At 44.1% G+C, this 14,323-nt stretch overlaps 1 protein-coding gene across 2 annotated transcripts in view; it reads right to left on the reverse strand.

The window, feature by feature from the left end:
- S100PBP (S100P binding protein) overlaps window positions 1-14,323 on the reverse strand; it is a 101,695-nt gene that overhangs the window by 78,223 nt on the left and 9,149 nt on the right. For both annotated transcript variants that reach the window (XM_063954140.1, XM_063954141.1), the window contains exon 3: window positions 8,497-8,594. In XM_063954140.1, the coding sequence (XP_063810210.1) occupies window positions 8,497-8,594 (98 nt within the window). The remainder of the gene's footprint in view (window positions 1-8,496; window positions 8,595-14,323) is intronic.

The following is a 14,323-nucleotide window of genomic DNA, read 5'->3' on the forward strand; positions in this document are numbered from 1 at the left end:
AAGGAAGTCACCATTTTTTTACCATGGCCCTTGTGCAATGATGCACTGATTTTAGGAGGTTCCTGACTAGCTCGGATAACTCCCTGGCTTTCTCTTCCGGGAGAAACACCTTTTTCTGGACTGTGTCCAGAATCATCCCTAAGCACAGGAGACTTGTTGTCGGGATCAGCTGCGATTTTGGAATATTTAGAATCCACCCCTGCTGCTGTAACAGTATCCGAGATAGTGCTACTCCGACCTCCAACTGTTCCCTGGACTTTGCCCTTATCAGGAGATCGTCCAAGTAAGGGATAATTAAGACGCCTTTTCTTCGAAGAAGAACCATCATTTCGGCCATTACCTTGGTAAAGACCCGGGGTGCCGTGGACAATCCAAACGGCAGCGTCTGAAACTGATAGTGACAGTTCTGTACCACGAACCTGAGGTACCCTTAGTGATAAGGGCAAATTTGGAACATGGAGGTAAGCATCCCTGATGTCTCTGGACACCATATAGTCCCCTTCTTCCCGGTTCGTTATCACTGCTCTGAGTGACTCCATCTTGATTTGAACCTTTGTAAGTGTTCAAATTTTTTTAGATTTAGAATAGGTCTCACCTAGCCTTCTGGCTTCAGTACCACAATATAGTGTGGAATAATACCCCTTTTCTTGTTGTAGGAGGGGTAATTTAATTATCACCTGCTGGGAATACAGCTCGTGAATTGTTTCCCATACTGCCTCCTTGTCGGAGGGAGACCTTGGTAAAGCAGACTTCAGGAGCCTGCGCAGGGGAAACGTCTCGACATTCCAATCTGTACCCCTGGGATACTACTTGTAGGATCCAGGGGTCCTGTACGGTCTCAGCGTCATGCTGAGAGCTTGTCAGAAGCGGTGGAACGCTTCTGTTCCTGGGAATGGGCTGCCTGCTGCAGTCTTCTTCCCTTTCCTCTATCCCTGGGCAGATATGACTCTTATAGGGACGAAAGGACTGAAGCTGAAAAGACGGTGTCTTTTTCTGCAGAGATGTGACTTAGGGTAAAAAACGGTGGATTTTCCAGCAGTTGCCGTGGCCACCAGGTCCGATGGACCGACCCCAAATAACTCCTCTTCCTTTATACGGCAATACACCTTTGTGCCGTTTGGAATCTGCATCACCTGACCACTGTCGTGTCCATAAACATCTTCTGGCAGATATGGACATCGCACTTACTCTTGATTCCAGAGTGCAAATATCCCTCTGTGCATCTCGCATATATAGAAATGCATCCTTTAAATGCTCTATAGTCAATAAAATACTGTCCCTGTCAAGGGTATCAATATTTTTAGTCAGGGAATCCGACCAAGCCACCCCAGCTCTGCACATCCAGGCTGAGGCGATCGCTGGTCGCAGTATAACACCAGTATGTGTGTATATACTTTTTATGATATTTTCCAGCCTCCTGTCAGCTGGCTCCTTGAGGACGGCCCTATCTATAGACGGTACCGCCACTTGTTCTGATAAGCGTGTGAGCGCCTTATCCACCCTAAGGGGTGTTTCCCAACGCGCCCTAACTTCTGGCGGGAAAGGGTATACCGCCCATATTTTCTATCGGGGGGAACCCACGCATCATCACACACTTCATTTAATTTATCTGATTCAGGAAAAACTACGGTAGTTTTTTCACATCCCACATAATACCCTCTTTTGTGGTACTTGTAGTATCAGAAATATGTAACACCTCCTTCATTGCCCTTAACGTGTGGCCCTAATAAGGAATACGTTTGTTTATTCACCGTCGACACTGGATTCAGTGTCCCTGTCTGTGTCTGTGTCGACCGACTAAAGTAAACGGGCGTTTTAAAACCCCTGACGGTGTTTTTGAGACGTCTGGACCGGTACTAATTGTTTGTCGGCCGTCTCATGTCGTCAACCGACCTTGCCGCGTGTTGACATTATCACGTAATTCCCTAAATAAGCCATCCATTCCGGTGTCGACTCCCTAGAGAGTGACATCACCATTACAGGCAATTGCTCCGCCTCCTCACCAACATCGTCCTCATACATGTCGACACACACGTACCGACACACAGCACACACACAGGGAATGCTCTGATAGAGGACAGGACCTACTAGCCCTTTGGAGAGACAGAGGGAGAGTTTGCCAGCACACACCAAAAACGCTATAATTATATAGGGACAACCTTATATAAGTGTTTTCCCTTATAGCATCTTTTTTATATATTTCTAACGCCAAATTAGTGCCCCCCCTCTCTGTTTTAACCCTGTTTCTGTAGTGCAGTGCAGGGGAGAGCCTGGGAGCCTTCCCTCCAGCCTTTCTGTGAGGGAAAATGGCGCTGTGTGCTGAGGAGATAGGCCCCGCCCCTTTTTCGGCGGCCTCGTCTCCCGCTCTTAACGGATTCTGGCAGGGGTTAAATATCTCCATATAGCCCCCGGAGGCTATATGTGAGGTATTTTTAGCCAAAAATAGGTTTTCATTGCCTCCCAGGGCGCCCCCCTTCCAGCGCCCTGCACCCTCAGTGACTGCCGTGTGAAGTGTGCTGAGAGGAAATGGCGCACAGCTGCAGTGCTGTGCGCTACCTTAAGAAGACTGAGGAGTCTTCATGCCGCCGATTCTGGACCTTCTTCTTGTTTCAGCATCTGCAAGGGGGCCGGCGGCGAGGCTCCGGTGACCATCCAGGCTGTACCTGTGATCGTCCCTCTGGAGCTAATGTCCAGTAGCCAAAGAAGCCAATCCATCCTGCACGCAGGCGAGTTCACTTCTTCTCCCCTAAGTCCCTCGTTGCAGTGATCCTGTTGCCAGCAGGACTCACTGTAAAATAAAAAACCTAAGCTAAACTTTTCTAAGCAGCTCTTTAGGAGAGCCACCTAGATTGCACCCTTCTCGGCCGGGCACAAAAATCTAACTGAGGCTTGGAGGAGGGTCATAGGGGGAGGAGCCAGTGCACACCACCTGATCCTAAAGCTTTACTTTTTGTGCCCTGTCTCCTGCGGAGCCGCTATTCCCCCCATGGTCCTTTCAGGAACCCCAGCATCCACTAGGACGATAGAGAAATTTAGAGCTGCAATCTTTGTCCAGCTGTACCTGTGTACGTACAGCTAAAACTTGATCAAAACACTGATCAAGAAGCTACACAAGAAAAAAGAAGAAAAGTGACTGATTGCGCTATTTCTCCAGGTGCGTATATGAATAAAAACACGTGCTTTTCACTTCTCTGGTGTTTATTTTAGTACAAACGTTATATCTCATACAACAATATAATAAAAAAAATTAAGTATGCATACTCATTAGGGGCACATTCTAAAAAATGATTTTATAATAATAAAAATGATGATATTTCTCTGTTTTAGACATCCAGTGCTCAAATCTATCAGAGACAATTAATAGTTACACTCCTGGATTAAAATGCAACATGATTTATGTATCCACAACGTTTAAACGGTGATTTTCCAAGGTGAAAACTCAGTTCTCTGTTTAAAGACACAGTTTCCACAACATTGAATATTGCTTATCTTCGTTGTATTAGAACTCAGTCTTTAGCATAGGACCACAGTTCTCATTCATATAATTGCAAAGTCCATGGACTGACAGTTTCTAAATTGAGCCGCTTACCACCGTGTCCGTGGATGCAGACGTGATGGGGAGATCCTCGCCGTGCACAGCGATGCTGGTTTGCTTTCCTTCTCCCCGTCCATCCTCCGTGGTGGTAGCGGTGCTGGATGGTTTCTAACCCTCAACGTGAGTGGGGCCGCTAGTACACCAGGTTTGCGCCAAATGGGCCACTCCAAATAAATTCCTCCTCAAATTTTCCCATATATAGATTGGCAAAACTCGGCGCAAACCTGGTGCCCATGGCCGTACCCACCAACTGTAAATAAAACGTGTCATCAAACAAAAAATAATTGTGTCAAAATAAAAGTGATAGAGTCTAATATAAACAGTTTGAGTTTATCAGAAATCTCTATGTCGGTTTATATTAGACTCTATCACTTTTATTTTGACACATAATTATTTTTTGTTTGATGACACGTTTTATTTACAGTTGGTGGGTACGGCCATGGGCACCAGGTTTGCGCCGAGTTTTGCCAATCTATATATGGGAAAATTTGAGGAGGAATTTATTTGGAGTGGCCCATTTGGCGCAAACCTGGTGTACTATGGCCGGTACATTGATGATTTACTTATAATTTGGGATGGGGGTGCACAATTAGCGTTTGATTTTGTTACTCACCTTAATTCTAATGAATATAATTTAAAATTCACTCACTGTTTGGATCAGAATTCAGTTAATTTTCTAGACCTGACTATCTCCTCAGAAAATACAAAGATTATTACAACTAATTACAAAAAGACAGTAGATACCAATAATTTTTTACATTATTCAAGTGGCCACTACAAACCCTGGCTGCGAAATGTGCCACAGAGTCAATTTAATCGTATACGGAGGAACTGTACTAATAAGGATACATTTATAAATCAAGCTAACATTATGTTTGAGGATTTTGTAGATAGAGGCTACCCCAAGCCTATACTAAAATCTGCGTATAATAAAAGTTTAAATTTAGATAGAGATATACTTTTACAATCTAAACAAAAAGAGAAAAGAACCTGGGATACAAAAAACTCTGGAGATGATTATTCACAGCTATTTTTCTTGTCAAAATATAATAATAAATCAGGGGAAATTAAAAAGATCCTAACCAAAAACTTTGATATCTTACAACAAGATCGTGTTTTACAAAAAGCCATACATCCACAGTTGAAAGTTATTTTTAAGAAAAACAGAAATCTAAAGTCCCATTTAGCACCCAGTATGCTAAAAAGCATGGACAAACCAGAAGCCAAAACAACATGGCTGTCCACGATAAATTACACAGGGTGTTATAAATGTGGGAAAACCAACTGCATCACGTGTAGGTATATGAGAAATAAAACCACAGAAATCAGGTCACATGTGAATAAAGAGGTTTTTAAAATTGAGGAATTTATCAACTGTAATACAGTTTACTGTATATATGTGTTACAGTGTCAATGTGGATTACAATACGTAGGTAGGACCACTAGAAGCCTGAAGACCAGGTTTAGAGAACATCGGCTAAACATCTTAAAAAAGTACCCTTTTCACAGTGTGTCTAGACACATTACAGAAGAACATGGAGGGTGTATTGAAGGCCTCACAGTGATAGGAGTACAACATATTAAAAACACAAAAAGAGGGGGAGATAGGTTCAGAACTTTGAGTTCTAAAGAAGCTTTTTGGATCTTTAAATTAAAAACCATTCATCCTTATGGATTGAATGAGAATATTGACTTTGAATCTTTCATGTAAAGGGATTAGATGGAGACATATATAAGTTCATTCATTTTTTATAGATAGAACCCCTCGGAAGAAGAGGGATATGTATAAAATAGTCCTCATTTTGAGAGGAAAGGACAGACTACCTGTAAGCTTGGAAATTAGATAATCATGCTGAAATGTCTCAGTTGTCTAGTGGATTCACTGACCACTTAGGACATATTAATATTAGCTATAATAATGAAGAAATAGAAAAGTGGTTGAAAAGTGAGCAAGTGAGAGAAAAGAGAGAAAGAAGAGTCTAGTAAACAATTTAAGAATTATTTAATTGTGGGTGCCATTTATCATTTTTCTTTCACATATATGTATAAAAAAAGTAGTTTAAAAAGAAAGGATCAATCTTTTGGTAAGAGTTGTTTTATACATTATATAAAATAACATCATACAAAATATAGAATAAAGAAAAATCTACATTAAATATAGGGGACGCTGTAGCCGAGTGGGTAAGGTCGAAATCCTTATATAATTATATGTGGAGTTCGAATCCAGAGTATGTCAGATATACCTACCTATCAAAATATATAAACGGGTTTGCTATTTGTAATTAAAATCCTTTAGCTGAACATTTTTTTTTTTTTGTGTTTATTATGTTTATTATGATATATAAAATTAATAAATCATAGTCTTTATGGATGATGAGCTCGATGAGAATAGATTAAAAGCTGCACTAAGACAAAAAAGTCCGATAGCTAATCGGGCTAAAAATGATTATAGAACAAAGTTAAACATATGATTAAATGTGGGGTTGGTCTGTATGCCATACGGGATGCTGATTACAGAATGTTTACTCTACTAATGAGAAATGTCTGTTTATCAAACGTAAGGATACTCCGCTATATAGAGATTGTTGAATAATGGAGTTAAGATACATCATATAAGAAATAACCCAGAGGGATATTGTGAACACCTAATAGCTCAATGAGTAAGGTGTTGGTTTACCATTAGTGAGGTTATGAGTTCGATACTGGGGTGGGTTAGAAATATGAGATAAGAAGTGGTGGATGTTTAATTATAATTTTGTTTTATTTATTTATTTATCCATTTGTTTAATTTATCTGTCAATTCGGAATGTGGTATATGAGTAACTAAGAATATTTCTCCTTGATGGACACATATATATATTCTCTATATCAAACGTATGCATTTTTTAATAGAATTGATAATAACGATCAGTGCTCCAGTTGTAGCAATTAGAGCAAAGTGCACACAGCAGAAAATTAGAAATAGAATGCACCTGTGATTCAATCTGGACCAATGGGAGGAACATCAATCAGGGTGGTCAGGTATATAAAGCCTTGGAATTTGAAAGTACATTACTCTTTGAGGAAGCACCTGTGTGCGAAACGCGTTAGAGAATTGCCTTTCACCCTGCCAAGTGATCAGCGACATTGTTTGGGATCAACCCTGCCGGATTGGGAGCTAAGGACAACCAACGAGACCTCCTACACACCTGCCGCTCCAGCTGAACTGCAATCAAAGGAGACGCGGCTAGCAAGGTGGAGAGTCTATTCTCAAAATTGTCCACATACAAGCGGCCCCACTCACGTTGAGGGTTAGAAACCATCCAGCACCGCTACCACCACGGAGGACGGACGGGGAGAAGGAAAGCAAACCAGCATCGCTGTGCACGGCGAGGATCTCCCCATCACGTCTGCATCCACGGACACGGTGGTAAGCGGCTCAATTTAGAAACTGTCAGTCCATGGACTTTGCAATTATATGAATGAGAACTGTGGTCCTATGCTAAAGACTGAGTTCTAATACAACGAAGATAAGCAATATTCAATGTTGTGGAAACTGTGTCTTTAAACAGAGAACTGAGTTTTCACCTTGGAAAATCACCGTTTAAACGTTGTGGATACATAAATCATGTTGCATTTTAATCCAGGAGTGTAACTATTAATTGTCTCTGATAGATTTGAGCACTGGATGTCTAAAACAGAGAAATATCATCATTTTTATTATTATAAAATCATTTTTTAGAATGTGCCCCTAATGAGTATGCATACTTAATTTTTTTTTATTATATTGTTGTATGAGATATAACGTTTGTACTAAAATAAACACCAGAGAAGTGAAAAGCACGTGTTTTTATTCATATACGCACCTGGAGAAATAGCGCAGTCACTTTTCTTCTTTAATTTTATATCACTTGCAACCTATGTTAAAACGGAAGTGTCATTAACACAGGTTGCAAGTGCTATAAAATGAAAAGCCTTTTCTTTTTTGGGGGGGGGGTTGGGGGGATAATAGCCTATATAAGTTTTCTGAAACATTTTTTAACAAAAATAGACCATAAAGACAATATATGATATAATTACTGTATTTTGTCAATTACTATTTTATAGGTTAACCCTGGGGTTAATCTCTCAGATGCTTACCTGTTGTAGGGATGTGACTATTACATTAATCAGAAATAATGGGATTTTAGTACTTGCAAAGCTCAGGCTCCTCCCCCCACTGTACACCAATTTCACCTCGGACCCTAATTTGTTTTTACTAACACCACCCCAGGACAAATATGGAGTACAGAATAATAAAGCTCTCTAACAAGAGCAACATTCATTATGGAGCATAGCGGGAAAAGTAATCCTGGACAAGAACTAAAAAGAGTATAAAGGGAGGGTATCCAGCATCGCCAATGTAAGAAGCAAAAGGTTTTACTGTAAGTAAACATCAAATCACATTTTTGTCTGTCATCCATAGGGGGGAAAATGGAGGAATAGCCATGGAGACGCTGCTAAGTGGTCCCTAAGGGAGGGCTTGCTCAGAAGTCACAGTGCGCAGCCCTAACGTCCAAAACTTGGAAAACTGCTGGAAGCTCAAGTACACAGGGCCGGATTCAGACCTGATCACTGTTGTGCGAATTCGTACAGTGGCCGATTATCGAACGACTGCACATGCACCGCAATTTGCAGCACATTGATTAGGTATGAATTAGGCCCATAGATCGGTAGCTTATACTCTCAAAGAGACCTAAGCCCCCATAATTTGTGAAGCCATAGTGAGGTTTGTTCATATTCTAAATCCTATCGATCAGGAATGCCTGCAATGAAAACTATGCACAAAACACACCAAAAATGTGTACTTTATCAGCACCAGGACATCAACAACAACCAAACAAAACAAACAAACAAACAAACAAACAAACAAACAAGGGTACCTGAAGTCCGGCCTAGGTATTGGCTGCACTGCTGCCAGTGACTTTTCTTTGGCTGGTGCTGAAGAACCTGGTTTCTTGCAATTTACAGAGGCTGAAATCTATACAGAAGTAAGAAAGTAACACACAATCACATTAATGGTAAATGAACAGTTTCATGCTGTTGGTCAAATTTTGTTGCAGTTTTAAAATAAAAACTTCCCCAGTAATGTAATAGCAGGAAAACTTGTAGGTATTTCCTGCTTATAGCCTCTGAATGCTGAGAGAGATCCAATGCCTCCACTGACAATTCTATAGATCAGGGGTTCTAGTGCCTTCACTGCTGGGCAGAGACTTGGGCAGGAGGAGCTATTTTCGAGCTACAGAGCGCGCCAGACACTGATATGGCAACAAACACAAACATGGTAAGTTTACCAACGGGGTGCAGGCTGGAACAAATGAATGGGCATATAGAGGAGGAAGGGAGGGGAGTGGGAGAGAGTACATACAGTTGAGGGTGGAAGAGAAGTCAGCACATGCAGATGAGGTAAGGGAAGAGCACTCAAAAACAGATGGGAGGTACTCTGTACATACAGATGCTGGTTTCCAGTCTCCAAGACCAACGTTCACATTAAGGGACTGACTCTGAGAAGGACGCAGCTGCTTCTGTGTTGAGTCTATAGATAGTCACCAGTCTGCAACTTTGTGCAAATGCCACTACAAATCCCAAGTGTACATCCACGTGTCATAGTGTGTAAGGACTGAGAACCTCATGGTCATCGCTCCACAGATGCTGAAATACCCACAGGTGCTGTTTCTCCATCAGAGTATGGCCTCCTATATAAGCAGTTGAGCAACCGTGTATGCAACCACTCCCATAACACGCCAATAAGAGGGACTATCTCCATGTGCCCACTAAGCCACCTCCTTGTAACTACTTTGGAATGCTCAATACATTTTAAAGACATTTCAGAGACTGTGCACCTCAACCGCAACTCCGACTGCGCACACTCTGGATGCCTGTGTAGTGCAAAAGAAAGATGGAGCCACGCTAATTGTGGCTCCATCTGCTACTCAGTGTACTCGGCGAGGCACACTTCCGGGAACGAATGGGAGGCATGTGCGTCGTAGATGCGCACGCGCCCCATTCAAAGTGAATGGGAGCGTCTTTTTATGTGAAGCCAGGCGCTTGCGCTCCCCCTTCTGCGCAGAAAAAAAAATAAAAAATAAGATTTTACTCACCGGTAAATCTATTTCTCGTAGTCCGTAGTGGATGCTGGGAACTCCGTAAGGACCATGGGGAATAGCGGCTCCGCAGGAGACTGGGCACAACTAAAGAAAGCTTTAGGTCACCTGGTGTGCACTGGCTCCTCCCACTATGACCCTCCTCCAAGCCTCAGTTAGGACACTGTGCCCGGACGAGCTGACATAATAAGGAAGGATTTTGAATCCCGGGTAAGACTCATACCAGCCACACCAATCACACCGTATAACTCGTGATACTATACCCAGTTAACAGTATGAATATAACTGAGCCTCTCAACAGATGGCTCAACAATAACCCTTTAGTTAGGCAATAACTATATACAAGTATTGCAGACAATCCGCACTTGGGATGGGCGCCCAGCATCCACTACGGACTACGAGAAATAGATTTACCGGTGAGTAAAATCTTATTTTCTCTGACGTCCTAGTGGATGCTGGGAACTCCGTAAGGACCATGGGGATTATACCAAAGCTCCCAAACGGGCGGGAGAGTGCGGATGACTCTGCAGCACCGAATGAGAGAACTCCAGGTCCTCCTCAGCCAGGGTATCAATTTTGTAGAATTTAGCAAACGTGTTTGCCCCTGACCAAGTTGCAGCTCGGCAAAGTTGGAAAGCCAAGACCCCTCGGGCAGCTGCCCAAGATGAGCCCACCTTCCTTGTGGAATGGGCTTTTACAGATTTTGGCTGCGGTAGTCCAGCCGCAGAATACGCCAGCTGAATTGTGCTACAAATCCAGCGAGCAATAGTCTGCTTAGAAGCAGGAGCACCCAGTTTGCTGGGTGCATACAGGATAAACAGCGAGTCAGTTCTCCTGACTCTAGCCGCCCTGGAAACATAATTTTTCAAGGCCCTGACTACGTCCAGTAACTTGGAATCCTCCAAGTCCCTAGTAGCCGCAGGCACTACAATAGGTTGGTTCAAGTGAAAAGCTGATACCACCTTAGGGAGAAACTGGGGACGAGTCCTCAATTCTGCCCTATCCATATGGAAAATCAGATAAGGACTTTTATATGACAAAGCCGCCAATTCTGATACACGCCTGGCCGAAGCCAAGGCCAATAACATGACCACTTTCCGCGTGAGATATTTTAGATCCACGGTTTTTAGTGGCTCACACCAATGTGATTTTAAGAAACTCAACACCACGTTGAGAACCCAAGGTGCCACTGGAGGCACAACCGGGGGCTGAATATGCAGCACTCCTTTTACAATGTCTGAACTTCAGGTACTGAAGCTAGTTCTTTCTGGAAGAAAATCGACAGAGCCGAGATCTGTACCTTAATGGAGCCTAATTTTAGGCCCATAGACACTCCTGCTTGTAGGAAATGCAGAAATCGACCTAGTTGAAATTCCTCTGTTGGGGCCTTTTTTGGCCTCACACCAAGCAACATATTTTCGCCATATGCGGTGATAATGTTTTGCAGTTACATCTTTCCTGGCTTGAATCAGCGTAGGAATGACTTCCTCCGGAATGCCCTTTTCCTTTAGGATCCGGCGTTCAACCGCCATGCCGTCAAAACGTAGCCGCGGTAAGTCTTGGAACAGACAGGGCCCCTGCTGCCGCAGGTCCTGTCTGAGCGGCAGAGGCCATGGGTCCTCTGATATAATTTCTTGAAGTTCTGGGTACCAAGCTCTTCTTGGCCAATCCGGAACCACGAGTATCGTTCTTACTCCTCGCCTTCATATTATTCTCAGTACCTTTTGTATGAGAGGCAGAGGGGGGAACACATAAACCGACTGGTACACCCACGGTGTTACCAGAGCGTCCACAGCTATCGCCTGAGGGTCCCTTGACCTGGCGCAATATCTTTTATAGCTTTTTGTTGAGGCGGGACGCCATCATGTCCACCTGTGGCCTTTCCCAATGGTGTACAATCCTTTGGAAGACTTCTGGATGAAATCCCCACTCTCCCGGGTGGAGGTCGTGTCTGCTGAGAAGATCTTCCCAGTCGTCCACTCCGGGAATGAACACTGCTGACAGTGTTAACACATGATTTTCCGCCCATCGGAGAATCCTTGTGGCTTCTGCCATCGCCATCCTGCTTCTTGTGCCGCCCCGTTGGTTTACATGGGCGACTGCCGTGATGTTGTCTGATTGGATCAGTACCGGCTGGTTTTGAAGCAGAGGCCTTGCCTGACTCAGGGCATTGTAAATGGCCCTCAGTTCCAGAATATTTATGTGTAGGGAAGTCACCTGACTTGACCAAAGTCCCTGGAAGTTTCTTCCCTGTGTGACTGCCCCCCAGCCTCAAAGGCTGGCATCCATGGTCACTAGGACCTAGTCCTGTATACCGAACCTGCGGCCCTCTTGAAGATGGGCACTCTGCAGCCACCACAGTAGAGATACCCTGGTCCTTGAAGACAGGGTTATCAGCCGATGCATCTGAAGATGTGATCCGGACCACTTGTCCAACAGGTCCCACTGAACAGTTCTTGCATGGAACCTACCGAATGGGATTGCTTCGTAGGAAGCTACCATTTTTCCCAGGACTCGCGTGCAATGATGCACCGATACCTGTTTTGGCTTCAGGAGGTCTCTGACTAGAGATGACAGCTCCTTGGCTTTCTCCTCCGGGAGAAACACTTATTTCTGTTCTGTGTCCAGAACCATCCCCAGGAACAGTAGACGTGTCGTAGGAACCAGCTGTGACTTTGGACTGTTTAGAATCCAACCGTGCTGTTGTAGCACTTTCCAAAATAGTGCTACCCCGACTAGCAACTGCTCCTTGGACCTTGCCCTTATAAGGAGATTGTCCAAGTACGGGATAATTAAAACTCCCTTTTTTTCGAAGGAGTATCATCATTTCGGCCATTACCTTGGTAAACACCCTCGGTGCCATGTACAGTCCAAACGGCAGTGTCTGGACTTGGTAATGGTAATCCTGTACCACAAATCTGAGGTACTCCTGGCGAGGATGGTAAATGGGGACATGCAGGTAAGCATCCTTGATGTCCCGGGATCCCATGTAATCCCCCTCGTCCAGGCTTGCAATAACCGCCCTGAGCGATTCCATCTTGAACTTGAATTTTTTTATGTATGTGTTCAAGGATTTTAAATATAAAATGGGTCACACCGAACCATGCGGTTTCGGTACCCCAAACCGTGTGGAATAGTAACCCCGTCCTTGTTGAAGTAGGGGCACCTTGAGTATTACCTGCTGGGAATACAGCTTATTAATTGCTTCTAGCGCAGCCTCCCTGCCTGAGGGAGTTGTCGGCAAGGCATATTTGAGGAAACGGCGGGTGGAAGACATCCCGAATTCCAGCTTGTACCCCTGAAATACTACTTGAATGAAACAGGGATCCACCTGTGAGAGCCCACTGATCGCTGAAATTTTTGAGACGGCCCCCCACCGTACCTGGCTACACCTGTGGAGCCCCCGCGTCATGCTGTGGACTCAGAGGAAGCGAGAGAAGAATTTTGATTCTGGGAACAGGCTGACTGGTGCAGCTTTTTCCCTCTTCCCATGTCTCTGTACAGAAAGGAAGCGCCTTTGACCCGCTTGCTTTTCTGAAGCCGAAAGGACTGTACCTGATAATACAGTGCTTTCTTAGTCTGTGAGGAAACCTGAGGTAAAAATATTTCTTCCCAGCTGTTGCTGTGGATACGAGGTCCCAGAGACCATCCCCAAATAATTCCTCACCCTTATAAGGCAGAATCTCTATGCGCCTTTTAAAGTCAGCATCACCTGTCCAGTGACAGGTCTCTAATACCCTCCTGACAGAATGGACATTACATTAATTTTGGATGCCAGCCGGCAAAATATCCCTCTGTGCATCCCTCATATACAAGACAACGTCTTTAATATGTTCTTATGTTTGACAGGGTCACCGACCACGCTGCAGCAGCACGATCTGCAGGTCTCAGTCTAGTACCTGAGTGTGTAAATACAGACTTCAGGATAGCCTCCTGCTTTTTATCAACAGGTACCTTCAAAGTGGCCGTTCCTAAAATGGCAGTGCCACCTTTTTTGACAACCGTGTGAGCGCCTTATCCACCCTAGGGGATATCTCCCAGCGTAACTTATCCTCTGGCGGGAAAGGGTACGCCATCAGTAACTTTTTAGAAATTACCAGTTTCTTATCGGGGGGAACCCACGCTTTTCACACACTTCATTCATTCATCTGATGGGGGAACAAAACACTGCCTGCTTTTTCTCCCCAAACCTAAAACCCCTTTTATGTGGTACTTGGGTTAATGTCAGAAATGTGTAACACATTTTTCATTGCCGAGATCATGCAACGGATGTTCCTAGTGGATTGTGTATATGTCTCAACCTTGTCGACACTGGAGTCAGACTCCGTGTCGACATCTGTGTCTGCCATCTGAGTGAGCGGGCGTTTTTGAGCCCCTGATGGCCTTTGAGACGCCTGGGCAGGCGCGGACTGAGAAGCCGGCTGTCCCACAGCTGTCACGTCATCCACCCTTTTATGTAAGGAGTTGACACTGTCGGTTAATACCTTTCACCTACCCATCCACTCTGGTGTCGGCCCCACAGGGGGCGACATCACATTTATCGGCATCTGCTCCGTCACCATATAAGCCTCCTCATTAAACATGTCGACACAGCCGTACCGACACA

Source organism: Pseudophryne corroboree, chromosome 2, assembly GCF_028390025.1.
Source record: "Pseudophryne corroboree isolate aPseCor3 chromosome 2, aPseCor3.hap2, whole genome shotgun sequence".
NCBI classification, from domain to species: Eukaryota; Metazoa; Chordata; class Amphibia; order Anura; family Myobatrachidae; genus Pseudophryne; species Pseudophryne corroboree.